Source organism: Molossus molossus, unplaced genomic scaffold (assembly GCF_014108415.1).
Source record: "Molossus molossus isolate mMolMol1 unplaced genomic scaffold, mMolMol1.p scaffold_m16_p_6, whole genome shotgun sequence".
NCBI classification, from domain to species: Eukaryota; Metazoa; Chordata; class Mammalia; order Chiroptera; family Molossidae; genus Molossus; species Molossus molossus.
This window is the reverse complement of record NW_023425399.1, coordinates 3,044,410-3,071,089: the sequence shown is the minus strand read 5'-3', so window position 1 is coordinate 3,071,089 and position 26,680 is coordinate 3,044,410. Positions and strand designations below refer to the sequence as shown.

The window sequence follows — 26,680 nt, the reverse complement described above, 5'->3', positions numbered from 1 at the left end:
GCCGCCAGGGTCTGCTGGCTGCCTGCTGGGGCGGAGGCCAGGCCCTTTGCCAGAGGGCTGCCTGCAGAGCCGAGCTTCCGGCTTTTGAGGGCAGGACCGACTTGGGGGCCTGCCCGGGTGTGGGGCCTGCCCGGGCGGGGCCTGCGGGTCGGGCCTGCCTGGAGCTCGGGCCCGGAGTTCGGGGCCTGCTCGCAGTTCGGGGCCCGGAGTCCGGGGCCTGCTCCGTGCGCCCGCCGGCCCGCCCCTCCGCCCCTCGCGCCCCCTCGCGCCCCGGGCGGGCCCTGCACGTCTCGCGAGCGGCCCGGAGCGGGGGAGGCGGGGCCGGGCGGCCGGCAGGGCTGGGGCGGCGCCGAGGCCGGGCCGGAACGGGAGCCCGAGCAGCGGCCCGGCGGCCGGCGATGGCGAACGTGGGGCTGCAGTTCCAGGCGAGCGCCGGGGACTCGGACCCGCAGAGCCGGCCGCTGCTGCTGCTGGGCCAGCTGCACCACCTGCACCGCGTGCCCTGGAGCCACATCCGCGGGAAGCTGCAGCCCCGGGTCACCGAGGAGGTGAGCGGGCCGCGCCGCCGCCATAGGACGGGCGGGGCGGGCGGGCCGCGGAGGCCGCACCTGGGCCGAGCCCGCGCCCCCGCCCGTCCGCCCGCCCGCCCGCCAGGCCCAGGCCCAGGCCCAGGCCCAGGCCCAGGCCGGCCTCCAGGCCCCGCGCCGCCTCGTCGAAGGAACTGCCTCCTTCCCGACCCCCGGGCAGTGCGCGCTCGTCCCCGCTTTCAGCGGCACTGGCTGCGCGCCCAGCGCGGGTTCCCGCTCCAAGCACACCAGCCCCATACGGGCCTCCCCGTCCCGCTGCTTAGCCACCAGGGTGCCGTTGCCGGGCAGACACACGCACAGCCCCCGCACAGCCCCCGCACAGCCCGGTGCCGCCGCGGGGACGCTGCCCGGGCGCCCGCAGTGCACGTGCCACACGCGGTGCGCGCTCCCCGTGCGCGCTGTTTGAAGCCCGTGTCTGTCTCTCTGTCTCCCCTCCCGTCCAGCTGTGGCAGGCCGCTCTCAACACGCTCAACCCCAACCCCACGGACAGCTGTCCCCTCTACCTGAACTATGCCACCGTGGCCGCCCTGCCCTCCCGGGTGAGCCGGCACAACAGCCCCTCGGCGGCCCACTTCCTCACCCGACTTGTGCGGACCTGCCTGCCCCCCGGGACGCATCGGTGCATCGTGGTGAGTGCTCCTGAGAGAGGAGGGCTCCCCCCCGCAGGGAGCCTGCCCCCCAGCTCAGCTCCAGGCTGCACAGACTGGCCCCCAGTAGCTCAGGTGCTGCCCTAACCGGACATGGTAACCCCTGCTCTGCAGAGGGGGAAGCTGAGGTCAGAGATGAAACCATTTCCCCCAGATCAGTTCTGTAGGCACATCTGAGACCGACACCCAGACGGGTCTGCTGTTGGTCCCTGGGTGTCCTGCCTGCCTGTCTTGGAGGGCCCAGCTGGCATCTGCTCACTGAGGTTTTCTTCCTCAGGTAGCGAGACAGTAGTTTGGGGGAAGGCCCCAGGGTGATGGCTTATTTGGGGCACCTGTGTCCAGATCGTATGCACGGTGGCCTCTGACCTGCTGTGAGTCCACAGCCCTGCCTGTGGCAGCTCCCTGAGGGGGCCTGTGTCCTGTCCCCGGCCGCCCCTCATCACAGCTCTCCTCTGTGCTCAGATGGTCTGTGAGCGAGCCGATGCCTTCGCCTCCGCCTGTGCCCTGGCCCGAGCCTTCCCACTGTTCACCCACCGCTCGGGTGCTTCGCGCCGCACGGAGAAGAAGACCGTCGTGGTGGAGTTTTTCCTGGTGGGACAAGACAATGGGCCGGTGGAAGTGTCCACTTTGCAAGTGGGTGTCTGGGTGTTCCGCCCGCATTCCTGGGCTGCTGGGGAGGGTGTCTGGGGAGCACGCTCTTCCTTCTTGGGGAAGACGGGAGGGCTGCTGTAGTTCCTGAGAAGGCCCCACACACCTTTCCAACCCGGCTCCCTCTCCCTGGACGTGGTTCTGCTCAGCCATGTTTATTGAGCACGTAAGCGGTGCCAGGCGCACTCATGTTTCAGTGCTGTCATCGGCACACGCGTACATCATGGCCCTGTGGCAGACCCGCCTATGTTACGACCCTGGGTCCTCAGAATAATCCTGGCGAGCAAGCAGAGCTGCAAGTGATTTCCAGCTCAGAAGTCCTGGTGCGGACTGGGTGTCAGGTCCCCGCCCCTGTGGTGTGGCCATGTCAGACCCCACCACTGTGCTGCTGCCCTCCCCACCTCCAGTCCCCACTCCAGCAGCCACGCCCTGGTGTCCTTTGTCCCATCTCACCCTTCCGTCTCAGGAAACCTGTCGCTGTCTCCTCCGGAGCTCCTGGAGGGCAGGGACCTGGGCTGATGCGTGATTTTCCCAGGCGTGGCCCCGCTGCCTTACAGAGGCAGAGCAGGCCACGGGCTGGCCAGTGTCCTCCGGGTGCTCGACAGGTCTCAGGCCCTGCTTGAGCACACGTGTGCACTCATGGGCCAGGTCCCCACATTCTCACGACGGCCCTGGGAGGCAGGTCCTGCTGTTATTCCCATTCTAGAGTTGAGCAAACTGAGGCTCAGAGTCACGAAGTGACTTTCTGAGGCCACGCCCGTAGGGGTAGAGTCAGGTTGTCCCTGCGGCCGCCGTCTGTCTGGACTCATGAGCCCAGGAGGTTCTGATACCCGGTGTGGCCTTTTCCTCATCGTGGGGACCTCTGCAGCCCCCTGTCCAGGTCCTGGTGCCTCACACCCGCCTCTGGCACTGAATGGAATGGTGTGTCGTGGTCTCTGCCGGAGGTGGGTCTCGGGCACCTCTGGTTCTGTGTGGTGCACAGTAGACTCTGGTGAGGATGGAGTGAGTGAGTGAGTGACCCTGCTTTGGTGGTGAGGAGACCGAGGTGTGGCGAGGCGCACGCTCTTCCCCAGTCCACGCGGCTCAGCATGCTCTGCCCGCAGCCCCGCGCCCGCTGTGTGGGGGAGCTTGCTCCCCGAGGTCTGCGTGGCGGCCACCTGGCCTCCTTCGAGACACCTGCCAGGGCCTTGACGCACTTCCCACACAGCAGCCACGGGCTTCGTCAGAGATGAGCAGTGGGTCTCTGTGCCGCCCACAGGTGGGGACCCTGGGCCTCCGGGGGGAGAGCCTGCCGACAGGCAGCAGGACTCCGCAGCCGTGTGTCATATCTGAGCTGTCAAGTCCTGCGTCTCTGCCTTTGAGGCTTCGGGGTTTAATTACCTAAGAACAGGCAGAGCTCACGTTGCCGCTGGACAGGGCCTGGGAGGTGGGGGGCGGGCGCTGGCGGCGCCTGACCCCCTGATGGTCGTCCTGGGGCTGGAGAAGGTGCGGATGAATGTGATGCTGTCTGCACCCCCGCTAAACCCGCACGACTCCTCCAGTACTGCTGCCCGCCCGGAGCTTGGGGATGGGGGCACGACGGGGGCAGAGGCCACGAGAAGGCAGAGCACTTCCAGGCGGGTCTGAGGCGAAAGTAATGGTAGTTCTTGGCAGAGCGGCGGGGACAGCGTTTCTGGGACATGCGTGTGCCCCTGTCTGAGCCCCTGTGGGGGCCGGTGTCAGCTTCCTGCTTCTGTGCGGGTGCTGGGTGGAGGGTGAGCCGCACAAGGCAGGTCTGTTTCTTCCCTCGCTCCCGTGCCCAGAGCAGTATGGCGTCCGGTGACCAGGAAGACCAGGGTGGGCACTCACGAGGGCTCGTGTCAGAAAAATGCCTCCCGGAGGGCCAGCCGGCTGGAGGCTGGGCCGGCGTGTGCCTTCCCTCCTTTGGGGGGTGCAGGAGAACTGGAGGCTGGGGGCTCAGGAGGCAGGAAGGGAGGGTGTGCTGGTCAGCTCAGGCCACCTAAGAAAACACAGACGCAGCAGACGTTGGAAGCTCCCGGTCAGGGGCTCCCGTGCGGGCTCTCCCTGGCCTTACACGGCCGCCGCCTCTGTCCTTGCGGGGCAGCAAGCGTGCTCTGGTCTCGTCCTCCTGCAGGGACACAAGTCCCATCGGGAGGCCCGATCCCCATGACCTCCCAGAGCCCCCGAAGACCATCCGAGCTGGTTGGGGCTTCAACGTATGGGTCTGGGGGGCTGAGACGTGTGTGGAATAGGGGCGGCACCTCCCCCGAGAGGGCGTGGGGATCGGCAGAGGACGCAGTGGAATGCCCAGGGCACGTTGCCTGCCACAAGGAGGGGGACAGGAGGCCCGGACAGGAAGGTGGGCGCAGTGTGCCAGGCCGGGCTGCCGAGCCCAGGCGTCGCTGTGGTTCTGAAGGCGGGGTGGGGGTCAGGGACACTGAGCGAGAACAGGCTGTGTGACTCTTGCTTCCCCTCCCCCGCCCCCGGCTGCTTTGTCAGCAGCCCCGAAACCTCCCCCAGGTGACCTTCGCCTCTGATGCCTGTAGGTCCCTGGGGGGGGGGGGGATGGACAAGGAGGGCCGGCCCCTTCCACCTCGTCCCAGGGCCCGCGACAGCCTGCGGTTTTCCCCTAGTGCTTGGCAAACGCCACGGACGGCGTGCGGCTGGCCGCCCGCATTGTGGACACGCCCTGCAACGAGATGAACACAGACGACTTCCTCGAGGTGCGTGGCCCTGGGGGTCACTCCAGGGAGTGGGACCAGGGTGGAGTGGGTGTCAGTGGACCAGTGGGTGACAGGAAAGCTGGGGGCCGGAGGGGGACAGTGCTCACTGTCCCTGCACTTTGCCTGGGGACAGAGTCCTGCTGTCCACCCCTCTCCAAGGGGCCGGCAGCCTCGACCGGGGGCGGGAGGGGGACAGAGCCTCCTTCGAAGGCCCCGCTGCAGGACTCCAGCCATGAGCTCCAGGAAATTGCATAGTTTGGAGGGCCAGCCTTCTCTCCTGGGTTTAATCACACTCAGAGCTAGAGACAGAGCCGCTGGCTTCCAAACTGGTTCCTCCCCCACCGCACAGCCCTCAGCTCGTCCTTGGCCTGGAGCCTGGGCCTCGCCTGGAGCTAAGCCGTCTTCACGTGTCTTTGTGTTGTTTTTTCCACCCACGTATCCAGGAGATTAAGAAAGTTGGAAAAGAGCTGGGGATCGCCCCGACCATCATCCGGGACGAGGAGCTGAAGACAAGAGGATTTGGAGGTGGGTGGGAGCTGGCCCTTGCAGGCCCGGGCCTCGGGGCGTCCTCCGGGGCACCTTGGCTGGCGGAGTGGCTGCGGGCCACATGTGGGGCGTCCCATTCTTCATCCTGAAAGAAACCGGCCTGTGTCCAACCCCGGGACCAGGCCCTGGGAAGCAGCCTGTCGCCAGGGGAGGGGGGAAGGAGGCAGTGACCCAGGTTCTGATTCAGACTCTGGGAGCCGTGGGATCCAAGTCCGCCCTGGCCTGCTCCCTCTCCAGCCTCCTCACGTGGCGCCGCCCCGGTCCCTGGGCCAACTCAGCAGGGCCTTTCTGTTCCTCGAACACACACGGTCACGTCCACACCAGGGCTTCGTGCTGCGGCTCCCTCCATCTGGAATACGTTCCCCCGGGGTGCTCCCAGGCCGGACTGTCATCCCCTGCACACCTGGGCGCAAAGCCACCTCCCCAGAGAGCCTTCCCTAATCGCCAGGCCGGTCCTCTCCCACCCCCAGGCCCTGCAGGTTGCGGGACGGCTGGGACAAGGTGTTTTCAGACGGGCTGGGGGAGGGTCACCGTGTTGTTCCCTGTGGCTAAAGAACAAGTTACCCCGGAAGGTAACCCTGAGAGGGACGCAGTCCTGACCTCACCGCTCTGTGGGCGGGGACTCAGGCCGGGGTCTCCCCAGGCTGCCGTCGAGGTGTGGACTGGCTGCCGGCAGTTGAGAGTTGACCGGGCCTGGGATGCGCTCCCAGCAAGGCCCGCTCGTGGCCCTCTCGAGTGGCTCACGAGGAGGTAGCCGCTTCCTCGGGGCAGGGTCTCAGTCAGAGGGAGAAAGAGCGAGCAAGCTTCAGGCCAGGCCTTTTTCTGTAAACATCTCGGAGGTGGTGCCTCGTCACCTCTGCCGTATCTAGAACTGAGACAGCCCTGCCTGTACTGGGGGGAGATCATAAACGCCCTGGGGTGGGGCATGGGGGCCCCCTTAGAGGTGCCAACTACAAGTGGAGGGAGAGGCCACTCCTGTCGGGGACAGCTTCCCACAGGAGGCATCCTATGCAGTGGGTTTTGTAGGGTGAGTAGGAGTTTGTCAGGCAGCCGTTGTTGGCTCTTGTCCTGGCTCTTGTGATTGTTCAGTTCAGTTACAGAGGGACCTGAGGCAGGGACTCTGCCCACGGCAGGCCACAGTTTTCTCGAGAAGATGGGGCATGAACTGAACAGCGAGGCAGAGGCTGGGGGGAGCTGGGGAAGGGTGGGGCCGCGTGCCGAGTGCACGGGGGTTCAGGGAAGGGAGAGCAGGCGTAGGCTGCAGCAACCTTGAAGCCTTGTCCAAAAATCATTTCATTCTGCAATCCTGTTCATTTCTTTCTGGGAACGATACGATATTTTTTTCTCAGCGGGTTTTCTTGCCTAACAATGCTTGCATAGAACTCGTTTGCAGTCCAGAGCTTTGGAACTAATTTGCATTCCTCATCCCCGCTGGCCAGGGGCAGGAAAGGGGGCAGGGAGCTTGGCTTGGACGCACAGCTCTCCAGGAGAAATACCCCAAAGCCAGAGGATACTTCTGGTGGGAGAACTGGTCTTTGGGGGGGGGGGGCTGCTGGGACTCCTCTGCCCAGTTCACCCTGAGCCTAATCACCCCCTCCCTGTGCTTCCCGTAGGAATCTATGGTGTTGGCAAGGCCGCCCTCCACCCCCCAGCTCTGGCCGTCCTTAGCCACACCCCGGACGGAGCCACCCAGACCATTGCATGGGTGGGCAAAGGGATCGTCTATGACACCGGGGGTCTCAGCATCAAAGGGAAGGTGAGGTGCTGGGCCGGCGCTCTGGGGTTCCTGGGATGTGGGGGATCCAGGGGTCAGAGGAAGGTGGCCAGGTTTCTGGGAGCTTGGAGTTGGGTGCACCTCTGGGGCGCTGGGTCTGAGCAGAGAATCGGGGGCTCGATTCCCCTTGTGAGGGACACAGTTACGTGCCACACTTCAAACAAAGGTCTGGAAACAAGAAGTCGGGCTAGGACCCAGAGGAACGCTACCAAAGTGATCGAAGGACAGGAGAGTAGAACCCGGGAGGCGGCTGCAAGCGATCAGGTGTCTCTTCTGTGTGAAGATGAGAAGGATCTGGGTGATGCCCACCATCGTCACCGCCCCAGGTTCCCAGGGCCAGTCCACTCAGCAAGCAGACGCCCTGGGTAACGCCAGGGGGACTGGACCCAGAGACAAGCCGCCTGGGAGCGTGGCTGTGGGGCTCAAGTCTCCGCGGTCAGTCCTGTCCCGTGGACTCTCCCACCGAGCACGCTGGAGGAGCCGGACGCCGTGGGTGCTCACCCCACACGCGTGTGCACCGGGCCTGGGCTCGGCGCTCGGGGACAAGGCCTGCGGAGGGACTGGGAAGGAGCAGACGTGTGAGACGTGTGCAGGAGATCTGGAAGGAGCGCCAGCCATCCCCAAGAGAAAGCTTGAGCGGGGAGAGGCCGAGCTGAGCTCATGCAGAGCAGACGCAGAGCTGGCTGCCGCACGGCGCACAGATGTGTCCAGTTGGCCCACGTGGTGTTCTAACATCCGAGTTCGTTCACCAACTTTTAAAAACAGGAAGAATTCCCCCGAAAGACTGGATTTCTGACCTTTTGTAAACGCAGATGATCTGGCAGCACGGGCTCCACGTCCCCCCGGCAGCATCCTGCGGGCACCTGCCCACGCCCATCCCGTGGGCACAGCCTGCCTCCTGCAGGTTGCCGCAGGCCCCGCCACTCCCTGTTGCCTCTCGGACTTTGAAGCCCAGTCATCACTGAGCCTAGCCGCCCCTCCCTGGTGGGGGCCATCACTCTCGAGGTACCCACCGTGCTACTGTTTTCTGCACTTCTAGCCCGCGGAGTGTATCTGGTACCTCTTGTTTTCTTTTTTTTTGTTTTTAACGTGATTCCTCCTTCTTCAGACAACGAAATTATTTTCAGGACTAATCAGGAAATGAAACTAATAACAGGTTTTAAAAAGCAAACACCAATAGTGAATTAACCGACAGCGAATTCTCTTTATTGAATGTCATACTTATTTTCGTGCCAGTCAAAAAGTTAAAAGAAGTATCACAGTGCAAATGAACACAGCGATGGATTAACGCTTTTAAATGACAATAATGTAATTCTTTAGTTTATCTCTTTATTTATTGATTTGAGAGAGAGGGGAAAGGAGAGAAACATCTGTCTGTTGTTCCGCTTAGTTTTGCGTTTACTGGTTGTTTCTTGTATGTGTCCTGACCGGGGATCGAACCCCAACCTTGGCCTATTGGGACGACACTCTAAGCAACTGAGCTACCTGGCCAGGGCGTAGTTTTTTTAATAGAAAAACCTTTTGCCTCCGTATTGGTGGTGGTCATGGGTATCCACCTGACAGTGTCTGTTCCCGGGCCCTATCGTCTGAAGATCTGTCAGCGACTTGGTCAGCATTGATCTTTACATCTTTCTGTTCACTACATGGACAGAGTCGCCAGATTTGTCAGTCGGTCTTCCCTCATGGCCGGGAAAAACGTGGTTGCTTTCGATTTTGAGGAGTTTCTGTGACGTGAAGCAACCAATGCACAGATGCTCAGGACAACTCTTCAGCGTGAGGATCACTCGGGAGAGAAGCGGAAATTCCACTTCCCAGGGAGTCCAGCAGTTGTGATACCGACCCGTGTGTTCGGTTCCCGAGACCGATGCTCGTGACTTGCAAGTGTCCGTGGAGAAAAAACGTTCGAAACACAGCTGCAGGTGCTCACGCAGACCAGCGAAGGGACGAGACGGAGCCCAGCGCGCCCGGGACCCCTGCGAGTCCGCGCTTTGCAGGCGGGACCGCGGTCGTGGCGGGCGCCGGGCACACCGTGCGCCCGCCCCGTGCCCACCATTAGGGACTGCCCTCGGCGGTGCCACGGGGCCAGCCGTGCGGCTGGCGGTTATTACCATCCATTAGAACAATGTTTCTAAAAGGATAAGTAATTAAAACAGGCAATTTGAAGCTTTTATTTATATGATTAGGACTCACTTCAACCAACAACAGGTTTTTTTTTTTTTTCGAGAGGAATAATTTACCACTGACGAAACAGGTGGACTGACTTTTAGTCAGTTTATTACCGTTTTTAAATTCTCCCCTAGCCCTGGCTGGTGTGCTCAGTGGTTAGGGCATCGGCCCAGGCACTGAAGGGTCACGGGTTCAATTCTCGGCCAAGGGCACATACCTGGGTTGCAGGTTAGATCCCTGGCCCCTGTTGGGGCAAGTAGGACAGGTAACCAATCGATGTATCTGCCTCACGTTGAAGTTTCTCTCTCCCTCTCTCTCCCTTTTCCTCCCCCTCCCCCCTCCCTCCCTTCCACTCTCTCTAACAATCAATGGAAAAAATATCCTCAGGTGAGGATTAAAAGAAATAAATACATGCATTCTCCCCAGACAATGGCCCTCCCACCTCCCCTGGTGCTGAAACCTCCCCACCCCCAATGCCCCGGAGGCAGCTGAGTGTGGCTGGTAGAACTGTGGGCTGGTTTCTCTTGGGATCAGATGCTTCTTTTGGATGTTGGCTTGTTGGAGCGTCAGAATGAGAAGCCAGGCGTCCTGCGAATTAGTCATTTTGCTGGTGGCACCAGCTTCCAGCTCAGCAGGAACCGTCACAGTCCATTTCCAAAGGTTTCAAAGACAAACCCAGTTTGGTGTGAACTAGCAGGGGTCGGATATGTCAGTCTCGGAACCCCTTGCACTCTTGAAAGTATGGATCCAGAGAGGTTTTTTGTGCAAGGGTGATGTCTATTGATATTTTACCCCACTAGAAATTAAAACAGGGAAATCGTAAAGCTATATGGAGTAAGTCACTTAAAAATAACAATATCAGCCCATTGTCAACCTGCATTTGAATGTCAGTGGTATAACTTTGTGAAAGTAGCTCTATTTTCCAAAGCGAGGAACGAAAAGCATCGTGTTGTATTTCTGCGAATCTCTTCAGTGTGCGCCTTAGGAGAAGTCAGCTGTGGTCACATACCGGCTTCTGCATTCAGCATATGGCGATTCGCTGTTTCAGTTGAAATGCAAAAAGAGAACCCGGCCTCCTGCACTTTGTAGTTGGGAAAGAGAGAAGTAGTTTAGTACAATCCACAGAACTGAGGCCATTCTTCTTTGCTATTACACCAAAACTCAGCAAGCGATGGCTCCCAAAAGGTTCGTTCTAATATGGAACCTAAAAAAAAAAAAAAGTCAGTTATGTTCAGTGGAGTAGTCCGGCCTGAACTTTGAATGTATGATTTTGTAATTCTGTGCCTGGGTCATTTTGAAGACGTTGTTTACAGTTATGCAAACTTCTAAAGCTTGACACGTTTCGTTGCATCCTATTATTTTATTTTATTATTTTTAATATTCTTCTTTATTGATTTTAGAGAGAGAGGACAGGAGAGGGAGAGATGGAAACATCGATGAGAGAGAACATCGATTGGCCGCCTCCTGCGTGCCCCCCAACTGGGGATCGGGCCCACAACCTGGGCATGTGCCCTTCCAGGAATTGAACCTACGACCTCTTGGTGCAGGGGTCGGCGCTCAACCACTGAGCCACACCAGCCAGGCGCACCCTATTATTTTAAAAATCACATTTGTTAATGTCACTATCCGTCACATTTATTTATTTTATTTTTTATTTTGTTAATTCTCACCTGAGGATATTTTTCTGATTATCATCAGGTAGAGTGGGAGGGAAGGGTGGAGAGAGAGAGAGAGAGAGAGAAACATTGATATGAGAGGGACACATCGACTGGCTGCCTCCCGCACGACCCCTGAACTACAACCGAGGTACGTGCTCTTGACTGGAATCGAACCCGCGACTCATGTCTGCAGGCCGACGCTCTGACCGCCGAGCCAAACCGGCCAGGGCGCTATCCGTCACATTTAAAACATCATCGAGTATTCAGAAGCTGGAGGCAGATACAAGTTTTCCAAAATTCTGATTTTTTTTTTTTTTGTTTAAAAGCTCAGATTTTCCCATTGGCAACAGATAACGACAGAACTGTTTTCCTGGAAGCGAGAGGCTCACTTGGTTCATTTTTGAGAAAACCTCTGCCAGAGACCCAAGTCTGAATAGTGTGTCAGAAGGGCGCTGGGGAGAACAGAAGCTGGGTGAAGTTGGGGCTCAGGGCTGCGCCCCACCTCCGCCCTCCGGCCCTCCGTCGCCGGGTCCCTGTGGCACTGTCCGAGCGCCTCCCATCCCGTCACACAGGATCTCGAGAGCGGCTGAGCTCTGCGGTTGAGACTTTCCCAGTGAATGACTTTGCTCTGGCAGGAGGCAGGCGGAGTGGGCAGGGCCTCCCTTCCTGGTGGGCTGGGAACACAGCCGGGCGCCTCCGCCTCCCTGGGTGCCGCGCCCCCTCTCTGCTGCTCGCAGCCCACTGTCACCTGCGGTCCACAGGTGCGCCTGTCAGCCCAGTGCAAAAGGCAGATGCCACCTGAGTGTCACTGTGAGCGTCGCTTCTTTTGCAAGGAACAGGGTGCTGCCAAGCGAACACAGTGGGAACACCTGTTGTTGCGCTTTGGCATCTATCTGCCCGTGGTTGGGGGGCTGCACCAGTGACAGGGACACAATCCCAGTGACCATCTCAAGGTGTTTTCTCTTTTTTAAAAAAATTTTTAATTGATTTCAGAGAGGAAGGGAGAAGGAGATAGAAACATCGATGAGAGAGAACATTAGTTGGCCGCCTCCTGCATGCCCTGCACTGGGGATCGGGCCCACAACCTGGGCATGTGCCCTGACCGGGAATCGAACCGGCAACCTCTTGGTGCAGGGTCAACGCTCAACCACTGAGCCACACGGCCGGGCTCGAGCTGTTTTCTGTGGGCCATTTGCGAGGGGTTTGAGTCTAGATCCGAGGCCCTGTCTTTTCCGCTTAGACAGTTCTGTACTTTCTCGCCATTTAGGTCAAAAGAGACAGCTTATTTTCAATGGTGCTAGCTGGGCCATTTTCACTCGATTGAATTGTAAAAGCAGCTCAGTTTTTATCTAAAAATACTTTCCATTAAAACTCAAGGCTCATGTAATCTGATAAAGGTTCGAAACATTGCTCAGGACCTTTCAAACTCGAACCCTTACATGGGATGACCTGCTGTTAATTTAAACCACGAACTTGTCAGTTAGCGTCGGGAGGCTATAAAATGTAGAACTGTGGGACCACTCTCCACCAGTGTGTAGAAAATCCCGTTCACCTCTGTGCCGGAGGGCGCCTCCATGTCTGGCCGCCTCTCGTTAGACCGGTCTGCCCAGGAGATGCCGGCAGAGGTGGGCAGGGTGGGGGGGCCGCCGGCGTCCTTGCCAGTTGGGGGGATTGGCAATGGGAACGTGACATTTGGCAAGAGGTCACATTAACCCTAGCAGATTATTCAAGAAATTGACATGTAGCCCTGGCCAGTTTGGCTCAGCAGTTAGAGCGTCCAAGGACCGAAGGGTTTGGGGTTCGATTCTGGTCAAAGGCACATACCTGATCCATCCCCGGCCCCGATCAGGGTCACATGGGAAGCGACCAATCGATGTCTCTCTCTCTCACATCGATGTTCACTCTCTCTCTCTCCCTCTCCCTTCCATGCTCTCTAGATATCAATGGGAAAATATCCTCAAGTGAGGATTAACAAAAAAATATATATATAAATAAAAATCAGAGGGAAACATCCTCAGGTGAGGATTAAGGGAAAAAAAAAGAAAAAGAAAGTGACCTGGAGCCACAAAGAGAGCAGAGAAAGAAAGTGTCACCCAGGCCCTTGAAATGCCAGTGCCAGGGAGTGGGCCTGTCCTGGGCGGCTGGGGACGGGGTTGCAGCCCAGCCTCCCAGCCCTGGTGGCCGTGTCTACGTAGCAGCGTGGCCACGGCAAATACAGCAGCTGTGGACGGCACACTGTTGTCTTCCTGGGGGGTCTTCATGTGGGCCTCCTCCCCTCCCCCAGCGGGCTCAGTTCCTTTGGACAACCCCCTGGCTCTGCTCGAGTGAGAGTCCCTGGTCTCCGGCCATTACTTCCCCTTGCTCCTGGAGAGTACTGCCGGAGCAGGGGGGGTGTCCTGGCTTCTCTTCTCTAGGTCCTGTGGGTCTGGGGAGCCCCCGGGCCCTGGGGAGCCTGGGCAGAGTGGAGCGGGGCAGGTGGGGCAGTTGCTTACCAGTCAGGGCCAACTCAGCCCTCTCTCCCCCCTGCTGTCCCCAGACCACCATGCCCGGGATGAAGAGAGACTGCGGGGGTGCTGCAGCCATCCTGGGGGCCTTCAGAGCTGCCGTCATGCAGGTCAGTGGGTCCCCCCTCACATGGAGGCCAAAGGTTCTAACCACAGAGGAAGCCAGGTCTCCAGGGCAGCCGCCCCTGCCCCGAGGCCGTGATCACCGGGTAGGTGGGGCGGGGTTTGCGCCATGAGAAGTGTTTGTTCAGCAAAGGTGTGGTGTGTCCTGACCACCTCGGGGTGACTCACTCCTTAGAGCAGCTCCTTCAGACGGCTTCTAAGCGGCCCAGCCCTTCCTGTCACCAGACACAAGGCCTCCCCTCTCCCTCTGCAGGGCCCACCTGCTCGCCATGCTTCTTGGGGTGGATCTAAGTGAGAGCAGGTTTCTAACCGGCAAAGTTTCTAATTCATGCCCGTCAGGAGTCCAGCAGAAATTGCAGGAGGAAGGGGCTCGGTCCACACGGGCGGGCCTCCCGACAGCTCGGGCTTCTCAGCAGCAGAGGGGCCAGGACCTCCCAAGGCAGGCTCGGAGCCAGGCCCTGCCCCACCCGCCGCCTCGGACGGGCCTCCCTAGGGTCTCTGAGGCAGGGCCACGAGCCACAGGCCCTCCGTGAGCCCTGCGGGGGGTGGCGGACGCGCGTGGATCCTCTGCTCTCTGCCCCTCACTGGCCGGAGCTTGTCAGGGCGCCAGGGGTCTGAGCACCACCAGCCTGTAACTGGAGCCTCTGCCACGCCCCCCGCAGGGTTTCAAAGACAGTCTGCACGCCGTGTTCTGCTTGGCCGAGAACTCAGTGGGGCCCAACGCCACGAGGCCCGATGACATCCACCTGCTGTACTCAGGAAAGTAAGGCAGCCCTCCGCGTGCTGCGTGTCAGCCCAGCGCCCTCTGGGTGTGCTGTCCGCTTGAGCCATGCCGGGCTGGGGGACAGCCAGGGGCGAATCCTATTGGAGGACACCCTGTGACAGGCAGCCCTGGGCCGCAGGCTGCTTGCTCCCAGGGGTACCCCTGGCTCAGGAGCTTGAGCTCCACTCTGCTTTAGTGGGATGAACCCTTTCTCCCCCACTCCACGGGGCCCGTCCCAAGGGTTGCTGTAAACAAAGTGCATCCTCTGCATTTACCTGGGGCCAGGAACCGTGTAAATACCGCCCACGCAGCCCTGTTCTCCCGCCTTACAGATGAGGAAACTGAGGCACGGGAGCCGGGTGGCTTGCCCCAGCTCCCAGCTGGAGAGAGACAGGGCGGGATTGACCCGATGACCCTGGCACTGCATGGCTGTAGGGGACAGTGTGGCTCTGCCCCCACCCCCAGTGGGAGTTACAGAAACGAGGGCTGTAGACGGGGTCACCCAGCTCCAAAGGGACTCACTCCCGGTGCCCCAGGGAACGCCACCCTGAGCGGGGTCTCTGCCGCCCCCAGAACTGTGGAAATCAACAACACGGACGCTGAAGGCAGGCTGGTGCTGGCGGACGGTGTGTCCTACGCCTGCAAGGACCTGGGGGCCGACATCATCCTGGACATGGCCACGCTGACCGGAGCACAGGTGGGAGCCTAAGGCCACCTGGCCTCCGGGGGGAGGGGCTCCTGCTACTTCCTCCTCCTCACCTGAGTAGGGGACCGAGGAGCTGGTCCATGGCACCCGGGAGGGTGGGCTGAGGCCTGGGTGCCAGGTCGGGGTGGACAGGACCCCCCCCCCCCACGGCTGTCTGCCTCTCACCCGCCTCTCTCAACTGTGTCCTCTCTGTCCCCGGGGCTCCGTCCGCCTCTCCCTGGTCTCCGGGCCACCTCCCAGGGCATCGCCACGGGCAAGTACCACGCGGCCGTGCTCACCAACAGCGCCGAGTGGGAGGCGGCCTGCGTGGAGTCCGGGAGGAAGTGCGGGGACCTGGTGCACCCGCTCGTCTACTGCCCCGAGCTGCACTTCAGCGAGTTCGCCTCGGCCGTGGCCGACATGAAGAACTCCGTAGCGGTAAGGCGGCCAGCGCGGCGGAGCGGGGCAGGCAGGGCCCTGCTCTCGGGGAGTCAGCCTGGCCCCAGAAAACGGCAGCAGTATAGACGAGGGTCCACCGTGAAGCCCCAGCGCTGTGCAGTGGGGGGGCATCCAAAGGCGGGGTGCACCACTCCCAGGCTCCCTGCCCGCCCATCCCCCCGTCTGCTGCAGCATTCCCCCCATCTGGGGTCCATCTGATGCCCCAGTCAGTTCCTTCACTGGCTGCCCCCCTGCCCTGGGGTGAAGGCAGACCAAGCTTCTTGCAAGGTCCTTGGGGTCCTGGGACCCTCAGGTGCCCCACCTGCACCGCACCCTCCCCACAGGCCCTTTCAGACGCCAGAGGAGGCGGGACTGAGGCTGGGGGGGCGGGCCCAGGCAGCAGCAGCCCTGATGGTGCCCTCGGTGGAGCCCATCCCCCGTGCTGGAGGGGAGGGTCAGTGTCTGTCCTTCTGCGCCCCCAGGACCGGGACAACAGCCCCAGCTCCTGTGCCGGCCTTTTCATTGCCTCACACATTGGCTTCGACTGGCCCGGGGTCTGGGTCCACCTGGACATCGCTGCGCCGGTGCACGCCGTGAGTCCCGGGCCCGTGGGTGTCCCCCCGTTAGGACGCTTCCGTGGCTGGCCCCCAGTCCGCTTCCCCCCCGCCCCCTTGGCCAGGCTCCCACCTCCTGCACATCCAGAGCCCCTCCCTGGCCCCAGGGCTGCAGGCTGAGCTCATGGAAACATGGTGTGTGGAGGGTCACACTGCTCACGGCCCAGCCTCCTGGCCAGCTGTGGTCCCCCGACCTCTGTTCTCGTCCTTTCCCGGCCAGCCCGGCCTCGGCAAGGGGCCCAGGGCCCTTTCACACTCTGATGAGACCTGGGTTGAGGCCAGAGCGCTCCTTGGCCCCGAGTGTGGCAGGACAGCAGAGGGGTCTGCAGGGAAAGTGGGGGTGGGTGTCCTTTCCCTGGCCCAGCGCCCCTCCCCACAGCGGGGCTTGCTGAGCAGGCTCCACCGGCGGGGTGCCCGCCTGCGCTTCGTTCACAGGGCGAGCGCGCCACGGGCTTCGGGGTGGCGCTCCTCCTGGCGCTGTTCGGGCGAGCCTCCGAGGACCCTCTGCTGAACCTGGTGTCCCCGCTCGGCTGTGAGGAAGATGCCCAGGAGGGTGACACGGAGAGGGGCTCCAAGAGGCGCAGGCTTGTGTGACGCCAGCTGCCCACTGGCCCGACGGCAGGGGCTCCGCCTCACTTTGCACTAATGAACAAGGAGCAGTCGGAAGACGATACCTTAAGATGGGTTTCTTTCTGTTTTTAATTGTCATGATGATGGAAATGCCTCCTTATGTCCTAAGAGACAGCTTAGGGGTTGGTGGGACCCTGGAGGAGGGGCGGGAGGCACTGGGGCTGTTTCTGTGTGTGAGATGCCTGCAGGCCCCCCACCGGCTCCTGCAGTTGCGCACACTCCTGGGGCCTCCACACCACCTTGGCCCCAGGACGCATGGGCGGCCCCAACGCCTTTGGCCTGCTGGTCCTCAGGCCTCCTGCATCTACTTGGTGCCCGGCTACGTGCCCGTGGCCGTTTCCAGCCCCAGGCTCCCCACATGACACCCGCATTACAGAGAGCCCAGGCCCCTGCTCCAGCCAGGGCTGCTGCTGTCTCTAGGCAACCTAGCCCTTTGAAAGGATGGAGGTGACTTGCTTCGGGGACTCAATTTCATAGAGCAGGAGGAGTCTCTACTCTGGCCCTTTAGAATTCACTGGTGTTGAATTAAACATGGCTGCACCACATCGCATCTCTGCCTCTGTCTCGCTCTTTCTCCTGCCCTGTTTTAGCAACCCACCCTGAGAACAGGCCTGCCTCTGGGTCTGAGGCCCCGGCCTGCTGGCTCCTCCTCCCAGATGACCATCAGGTTTTGAGAGCCCAGAGCTGCAGAGAAGGCTGTCCCAGCCCCCTAGCACATCCTGGTGCTGAGTGTCATACTGAGTCGGGTATGTTTCCTTGGCACTAAAGGCCCAATCCTAGCGCCAAAGGGCAAGACCTGGCCAGGACTCAGGGAGACCTCCCACTTGGGGCCAGGTGGAGCAGGTGAGGGGGCCCCAGGGCACCCGGGAGCCAGCTTCTCCAGAATTTCGCTGAGTGGAGGCAGGGCCTGTCTCACCTTGTGCTCCGTCCCAGCAGCCACCTGGGCACAGAGATCAGGGACTCAGGCCCCACCTGGCAGAGGTGGCTGCAGGACACATGTCCCCAGGCTGTTTGCCGGCCCACTGACTACCTCACCCCTGCCCAAGTGTCCCCAGACTCCAAGTTCCTTCCCCAGCCTTGGAAATCAAGGTGACTCTTTCTGGGCTTGATTCCAAATAAATATTTATTAACTGCCTGCTGTGTGCAGAGCCATGGCTCAGCCGGAAAAGGCAAGCAGGGCTCCATGACCTGGGTCCTGCCTGGGAAAACTGTGTCCCGACACATTAAGTAACAATAATAGCGGTCACAAGGCTGTCGGTGAGTAGCGGGCTCGAGCCCAGGGGAAGCACGACCAGGGTGGCCGGAAGGGCCAGGAGCCTTCATGGGTCATTAGCCTGCTTAATGGCCTGCGATACGCAGCTCTCACCAGCTTCCCTCCAAGATGCCCCGAAGGAGACAGAGGTCACTGAGGTGGTCTAGTTCCTTCTCCAGGCAGCTGGCACTGTCCGCTCCCCCCCCCACACCAGGGGGCTGCAGGATGCAGGGTCAGGAGCAGGAGACGAACTGAGTCTCCCTTGTGCGGGCACAAAGGCAGCCTTAGGGCCAGGGACCCAGCTGGGGACCAGCTGCAGGCTCAGGGCCTGGCCTGCATGCCTGGCATCATGGAGACTGTGGGCGGGGGAGGGGTCGCCGTGAGCCAAAGGCCTTGCTCTCCCAATGGCCGAAGCGCTTAAAGACAAGACGGCTGCTTCGCCTGGCCTGTGACGTTGAAGGCCAGCCAGTCCATGTCCTGTGGGCTGTGCAAAAGAGGGGTGCAGTCAGCAGCACCTCAGGAGAGTGGCCTAAATTCTGATCCCCAGCACTGAGACAAGAACCCCATCCCCAAAGGTCAGGTCTGTGTCAGCACAGATGGTGACACCAGGGGAGAGCCTGTGTCAGGCTCTGGGGGACCTCTGCAGGCCTGGGAAGACACTGTGTCACTCAAGGTGGCCATGTCAGGGGAGTTGCTTCGGACATGTTACCTGGCTCTCAGGAGAACGAGGCCACTGGACCCTGGGGGGGGGAAGCCACCCTTGTGGTTGAGATTCCAGGCTCACCACCCACCCACCTCAAGACGAGGATGCTGTTGCTTACCCCTCACCCCCAGCCTGTTCGTGAGAGGAAGGACCTCGCACCATCCCTCTCTGGCCCCTCATGAGCCCATCTGTGACCCCAGCAGCCCCCTCCCCCAATACATGTTTGTTGAATTTGAATTTGCTGCATGATTCTCTGCCCAGAGCCTCCGTTCAGACCATGTTCCCTGGTGAATGGATGTTCAGCATTTTTGTTTATTTGTTTGTTCTTTAACAAAAGGTTGTTTTGGTTTGAGATTCAGCAAAAACATAGGCTGCACTCAGCTTCCTCCCCATTCAGGAGTCAGTAAATGAGTTGTTTTCCAGTCTGCTTCAAGCCCTTGCCTCAAATGAGCCTCCACCAAGATAATGCATTTAAAAGCCCTTGGAAAAGTACCAGGCCCCACGCACATCTGAGATGCTGTCATCATGCGAGCGGTGGCTCAGCCCTGCACCCTGAGCCAGGCTCAGCTCCTGCAGGACGCGGCCCGGGCGGGGGTCCGCGCCCACGGGCGGGGGTCCGCGCCCACGGGCTGGGGCGGGCGGGAGGGGCTGCCAGCCGCCCTGACGGCCCAGGGGCGCCACGTCTTCCCTGGCGGCACCATCGGGGGGCCGGGGGCAGGGGGTGTGAGGGCCGGAGTGTCCAGAAGGCCAGCGCCCCAGGGGTGGCCCGGGCCCTCCCCGACTCCCAGTGTGGGGCTGTTCCCCTCCAGTCCGCACTGCGGCCCGAGAGCTCCGGGGACCAGGCCAGGGAGCGCGCCTCCGTCGAGAAAACAGTGAAAACACAATCCCCCAAACTGAAAACCTCAGGAACCTGGTTTACACCCCTGGTGGAGGGGGAGGGGCTTCCCAGGCGGAAGGGGCGGTGCCCGCGGTGGGCCGGCTTCCGGTTGGCCCGCTGGGACTGCGGGGGAGACACGCGGGTAGGTGCCGGCCTCGCACCGCTGCGGGCGGCAGGGGGGCCCGTGCGACAGGCCTGGGTCCGAGCCCGGCCCCTCGCCCAGCACCCCAGCGGGACGGCGTCGTGACCGGCCGCCCACGACGAAGGCCTGTTGGCGTGGGGACCACAGGAGCTGAGCGTGGGAGCAGCCGGCCGCGCCTGCGCAGACGAGGTCAGTGGCACCTGCTGGCGTCGCGCCCGCCGTCCTGGGCCGCTTGGGAAGGTTCGGAAGCCCGCAGCCCCTGCCGGGCCGCCCTCCCCTGCAAAGGGCTGGTTCTTTGTGGGGGTTTCGGAGAATTTTCAGACACTAGACGAATGCATCCGGCGGGTGATGCGCCTCGGGTCGGGCGGGCCTGGCGAGCACAGCCCTGCCAGCCAGCTGGGCCCAGAAGGGCCCCTTCCCTCCCGGGGCTGCAGAACAACGAAGCCCCCGTCCTTCACAGCTCGGGTAAGAAACTGTGCCCTAAACAAACAGCCCGCAAAGCGCAGCTACGGCAGAGGGGGCCCCGAGGAGAGCTTTCCTCCGCTAGGTGACATCTGAGCTGAGATACAAGGACGAGTGGATAGTAAATGGTGCAGAAGATGCAAGGAGCAACTCCAGGCAGCGGGGACTGCATGTGCAAAGGCCCGAGGGCGGGACAGGTGATGCCAAGCTGGCGGAGCAGAAAGGAAGGGAGAAAGTGGTGTAGAGGGGGCTGAGGTGGGGTGAGAGGGTGGGCAGGGCCGGAGCAGGCCACCGCCTTGCAGGCCACGCCGGGAGTTGAGTTTTTATTCTGAGAGCAATGGGAGCCAGTGAGTTTTGAGCAGATGAGAAGCAGGTTGAATTCACACTAAGAGAGCCCTCTGACTGTAGTTCACCAGATGCCTGCTCCCTCTCTAACGCCCACGAAAAACCCACTCTCATACTCAGTTGTAGCTGGGATCAATTCAAGTTCCGGGCATGGCGCAAGACGCTCAGGGCCAGTGAATGAAAACATCAGGGCTGTGATTCCTAGTTGCCTGACCCCAAAAGCCAAGGTCCACTTCTGTGGGAGCACACCACGTTTCTGCGTTCTGTGGGAGCACACCACGTTTCTGCATTCCACAGCGCACAGGTAAACAGCTTTGCAGTCCTACTTGCACGGCTCTGCTGATTCCTAGCCCGGTGACCTTGACCCAGCCACCTAGCCACCCTGAACTTTAGCCCCTTCATTGGTAAAATAGTTAACATGGCATAAACATCCACCCTGCTGGAGGTTGTAAGAGTCAAACAGGGTCAGTAGTCATGGAAAAACCCATGGACAGCAAGTACACACTCGTAACAAATATGAAGAAGAACCATGTGAAGGTACTGGAGAGTGACAAGCAGTGAGAAATCGAAGGGTACTCAAGCCTTGAAAGCAGGGAAGCAGTGGGAGAGATCCAAGTTTACACGACTTTCCCGAGAGCGCTGTCTAGTCCTTAGCACCAGGTGGCTAAAATGCCAACAAAAAGCCACTGTCTCATTGGCACCAGTGTGAGAGAACAAAGTGCAGGGGCCTGAGCAGATGACAGTCATGGCGATGAGGGTGGCAGGGAATGTTCTGCAGGGATAGAAGCCACGTCTGTGTCGAATACCCCCTCAGTGCTTGGTCTGACCTCCATTTCCAGCCACGATGAAGTAGGGGGCTGGATTTACCCCACTGATTTAAGTAAAAAACAAGACAAATAGAAAGCAGTGGTTTCCAGATGCGGGAAAACAGGCAGTGCGAGAGAGAAGGGAGACAAATGCGGTGCACCCTCAGGTGTCAGAGCCGACGGCCTGGACAGATGTCCAGGCTGCAGTGCAGGGAGGAGGAAGCCACGCGGAGCCCAGTGGTCGTTGATGGGACCGAGCTGAGGATTCGCGTAGCTCCAGACGGCTGGAGTTTGCAGGACAAAGAAAAAAAAAACTAGGAGAGGTGCCTGGAGAGAAAGAAATCAGGCTGTGGGCTCACCAAGCCTTCGGCTGAGTGCCACTGAGCACATGCCAGTGAGGAAGTTACCCACTCTGGGCAAGAACCATCCTCGCGAGCAGAGGCTACAGCGCCAGGCCCTGATCCCATAGCCAGGGCACAGAAAGGCCTTGTGGGCTGGGCTACCTTATTTATACACCACCACGCAGCTCCACACCAACCTCTGAGTGGGGGTGCACCCGGCACGTGGAAACAGCTCAGCCTGGAAGGCTGAACTGACAGAGGAACCACTGCCACAGAAGAAGAGAAAGAACTGTGTGAACCTAACCTGGTAGACTGCCTGCCAAAACGGGGAGGAGGAGAGAAAACGAAGGGGGGAGGAAAGGGGGAAAGGAGAAGAAAATCAACATCCCCAGAGCGTTTTTGAAACAAGATCTAGTCTTCTCACATGACAAAGATGTCCATGACAACAGTCCAGCATCCTCGGCTTACCAGGAACCAGAACTGTCCGACCAAATCTCCAGGGAGAAGGCAGTCAAAAGATGACAACTCGGAGATGACCCCAACGTTGGAATGACCCTCGGCCTAAAGCAGCTGTTCTAATTACCCTTCATGAGGTAAAGCTGAGCAATCTTGAAGACTTTGGCGAAGAAAAACTATAACAAAGAATCCCTAAATGAGTTGTAGAATCCTGGATTGAATCCTAGAACAACAACAACAAAAAAGGACTTTAGTGTATAAATTGGTGAAATCTGAATAAAGTCTGGAGTTTAGTTAATGGTAATGTATCGATGTTGGCATCGCAATTTTGACAAACATACCATGGTACATGATGCTGTAAGATGTTAACATGAGGGATGACTGACTGGGTGAGGGATATTTGAAAACACTGTATTATCTTTGTAACCTTCCTGTAAATGTAAAATTTTATCAAAGAAAATGTGTTTAAAAAAAAAAAAAATGAAAAATTTAGAACTGAGAAGCAAAGTATCTGATATAAAAAATTCACTGGGTAGACTAATCGAATGAAGGGGATAGAGGAAAGTGTCAATAAACTTGAAAATAGATCAGTAGAAGTTACCTGCTCTAAAGAATTTAGAGAATAAAAGGATGTTAGCCTTAGCCAGTTTGGCTCACTCAGTGGTTGGAGCGTCGGCCCACGGACCAGCGAGTCCCGGGTCTGTTCCCACTAAGGGCACGTACCTCAGTTGCAGCTTGTTCCCGGCCCCGGTTGGGGTCATGCGGGTGGCAACCATTCAATGTGTCTCTCTCACGCTGATGTTTCTCTCTCTTCCTCCCTCTCTCCCTCCCGCTCTATCTGAAGATAAATGCAAAAAAAAAAAAAAAAAAAATCCTCGGGTGAGGGTAAAAAAATAAAATAAAAGGATTTTAAAGAATGAGCACTTCAGGGACTTGTTAGACATTATCAAAAGGTCTGACACTCATCATTGAAATCCCTAAGAGAAGAGGAAGAGGTTGGTGCAGGGAAAAAAAAATAATAATCACTCTACTGAGGTATGATTGACATACAAAAAAGCTCTAGATAGTTAGTGCATTAACTTACAGAATTATAGTCTATGAATTAAGTTACAGATAGTGGATGTGTTTGGAGGTAAGTGTACACCTGTGATGCTATCATCATTGTGCCATAACCTCATTCTTCACCTCCAAAAATTTCCACCTGCCCTTTTGTTTTTTGTTTTTCTCTTTTTTTGGTAAGAGCACTTAACTTAAGATCTAGCCTCTCAGCAGGTGTTTTAAAAGTGTACAATACAGTGTTATTCATTATAGACCCTATGTTTTATAGTATATATCCAAGATTTATTTATTTTAATGGCCTAAATATTTGTAATTTCCACCAGAATCCAAACCAAATTTTTTTTTATTTCTTCCCATCCCAAACCCCTTCCCTTTGAGGTTTGTCAGTCTAGCAACCAATTTGTTCTTCCTAATTCCTGCACCTTTTTCCCATTTTCCCAACCCCCCTCCCATCTGGCAACCAACAAAATGTTCTCTGTATCTATGAGAATGTTTCTGTTCTGCCTGTTCATTTTGTTTGTGGATTCAATTGTCAATAGATATGTATTCATTGCCATTTTGTTTCGTATATTTTGTCTTCTTCTTCAAAAAGACCCTTCAACATTTCATATAATAACAGTTTGGTGGTGATGAACTCCTTTAGCTTTTTCATGTCTGGGGAACTATATGGCCATGGGTTCCAAATGACAGCTTTACAAGATAGAGTAATCTTGGTTGTAGGTTCTTGCTTTTCATCACTCTGAATATTTCTTGCCACTCCCTTCTGGCCTGCAGAGTTTCTTCTGAGAAATCAGCTGACAGTCTTATGGGAACTCCTTTATAGGTAACTGCTTTTTTCTTGCTGCTTTTAAGATTCTCTTTGTCTTGAACCTTTTGCATTTTGATGATGATGTGTCTTGATGTGGGCCTCTTGGGGTTCATCTTGTTTGGGACTCTCTGTGCTTCCTGGATTTGTATGTCTATTTCCTTCATCAAATTAGGGAAGTTTTCTGCCATTATTGTTTCAAATAGGTTTTCGATTTCTTGTTCTCTCTCTTCTCCTCCTGGCACCCCCAAGATGCGAATGTTGGCACACTTGAAGTTGTCCCAGAGGCTTCTTACCCTATCCTCATTTTTTTGGATTATTTTTTCTTTTTACTGCTCTGATTGATTGGGTGTTTTTTGCTTCCTTATTCCAAATTGATGGTTTGCTTCTTGTCTTTACCTACTCTGCTAGTGAACCTGTGTAAATTATCCTTTATTTCAGTTAGTGCCTCCTTCATTTCTAACTGTGCATCCTTCATTTCTGACTGGTCCTTTTTTATGCTCTTGAGGCCCTCACTAAGTTCATTTAAGTTCTAAGTTCACTGAGCATCCTTATAAGCAGTGTTTTGAACTCAGCATCTGTTAGGTTGCTTATCTCCATTTCGCTTAGTTCTTTTTCTGGGGTTTTGTTCTATTCTTTCATTTGGGACCTGTTTCTTTGTCTCCTCATTTTGGCTGCCTCCCTGTGTTTGCTTCTATGTATTACTTAATGAGAGGTATGGGGCTAGCTGACACCAGATGCTGCTTGTTTGAAAGAATTTAGGAAAACCTGAAGCAGGATCCAAGACAGGCCAATCCTATGGTTAAGCAAGTGGCAACAGCTTGGGTGGGCCTGAAAGTTGTGTGGGGCGGGCCCTCAGGGAATCACCAGAGCGGGGCTACCAGTGTGGGCCAGGTTGCTGGAGTCCCAGATATGGCTTCTGTCTGCTGCCCCAGGGCAGGGCTCACCAAAGGAACAAAGGCCTCTTACAGCACGTTTGTCCCAGAGAAAGCCCCCTCTCCAGCCCTCGCTCCAGTGCCAAACAGCTCAGTTCTTCCCTGTATGTCTCTGGTGCCCCTCGACCTGCCTCCCCTCCAAGCTCAGAGGGAGAGAGTCCAGTAAGTCTGTGCACAGGCCCTTTAAGGAGCTGCCTGGGGCTCCAGCCGCCTCAGCCTCCCTGAGCCTCAGTTCCTGCTGGTTTTTCTAGCCAGAAGTGATGGGGACTCTCTTCCTGGCACTGGAACCCTGAGCGTGGCACCTGGGGTGGGACAGGGACCCCTCAGTCCTCAGCTAGGACCTTCCAGCTGAGGTGTCCCCCTGATTTTTATCCGCCACACGTGGTTGTGGGACCAGCTCGTCCGCCTCCACCCTCCTACCAGTCTCGATGTGGCTGCTGCTTTAATTCCGTAGTCGTAGGACTTCCATTCAGCTAGATGTCAGGCGGTTCTGAATGATGGTTGTTCTGTAGTTTAGTTGTTACTTTGATGTGATTGTGGGAGGACGCGATACTGCATTTACCTACCTGCCATCCTGACTGGAAGTCCTACACGAAATGCCAAACCAATTTTTTGAAAGAAGTTTGGCTAAGCCTTCCCAAGTGTGTGTGTGTGTGTGTAAAAAGCCATAAATTTACAGGTTCAAGAGATGTAGAGAACTCCAAACAGGATAAAAAGAAAACCACACCCAGATGCAGCGGAATCAAATTACTGAAAACCAAAGATAAAGAAAAATACTAAAAGCAGCCAGAGAAAAATTATGCTTTACTTGAAAGGGAACAATGAAGATTTTTCATCAGAAACAATGGTGGGCAAAAGACAGGATAACAAGACAATGTCTTTAAAAATATGCAATGAACTGTCAACTCAGAATTCTAAATACAGCAGCAATATTTTTCAAGAATTAAGGCAAAATAAAGACATACTCAGAAGAAGAAAAAATTAAAATAATTCATCACCAGCAGAACCGCTCTAAAAGAAATATGAAAGAATGTTCTCCAGGCAAAAGGGAAATGATACCAGAATAAAACTCGAAACATCAGGAATGAAGGAAGAAAACAGAAAAGCTAAATATCTGAGCAAAATTAATAGAATACTGTTTTTAAAGTACTTTAAAATGTGTGTAACTTTAAAAAGCAAACATGACAACATTATCAGAGAGATTTAATCTATATAGATGTAATACAGAACAACAACTAATAGAGTGAAGATGGTAGAGATGATTATAAGGCTTCTGTATTTTACATGCAGTGGTAAAATGTTCATTCTAAATAGACGGTGAAAAGTTTGGTTTGTATATCCTAAATAGATTGTGAAAAGTTTGGTTTGTATATCCCTATAGCAACAACAGAAAAGTAACTCGGAGATACCGCGACAAAGCCAACAGATAAAATCAATGGAATACTTTTATTTATTTATTTATTTATTTTATCCTCACCCGAGGACATTTTTCCATTTTTTTGTTCAGATAGAGTGGGAGGGAGAGAGAGAGAGAGAAACATCGACATGAAAGGGACACATCGAGTGGTTGCCACCCACATGACCAGGGCCGGGGACAAACTGCAACCGAGGTACGTGCCCTTAGCGGGAACTGAACCTGAGTCTCTCTGGACCGCAGGCTGACGCTCTAACCGCTGAGCCCAACTGGCCAGGGCCAATGGAACTTTTAAAAAAATGTTTAAAGAAGGTATAAAAGGGAACAGGAAGAACATGAGAGCAATAGAAAAATAGTAAAATGGTGGACCTAAATTCAACTCTAGCAATAATTTCATTAAATCTGAATGGTCTGAACACAGCAATTAAAAACATATTATCAGCCCTGGCCAGTTTAAAAACATAAATCCAGCCCATTGCCTGTTTAAAAGGATGAGGTGTTTTGTTTTGTTTTTACATTTTCTAAAGGTTATGAAGACAGAAGAAGGCAGAGGAGACAGAGACCATATGTGGCCACA

The 26,680-nt window shown here is 56.9% G+C and overlaps 1 protein-coding gene across 1 annotated transcript; it reads left to right on the top strand.

Annotated features, from left to right (window-relative positions):
- Positions 1-303: 303 nt before the first annotated feature.
- On the top strand, positions 304-17,046 carry NPEPL1 (aminopeptidase like 1). The gene is made up of 12 exons (XM_036244301.1): positions 304-548; positions 1,031-1,216; positions 1,697-1,867; positions 4,516-4,605; positions 5,049-5,130; positions 6,765-6,907; positions 13,286-13,363; positions 14,039-14,139; positions 14,713-14,836; positions 15,086-15,262; positions 15,745-15,855; positions 16,312-17,046. Exons 1-12 carry the CDS (start codon positions 399-401, stop codon positions 16,468-16,470), a joined length of 1,572 nt encoding a protein of 523 aa, XP_036100194.1. The 5' UTR covers positions 304-398; the 3' UTR covers positions 16,471-17,046.
- Positions 17,047-26,680: the final 9,634 nt, after the last annotated feature.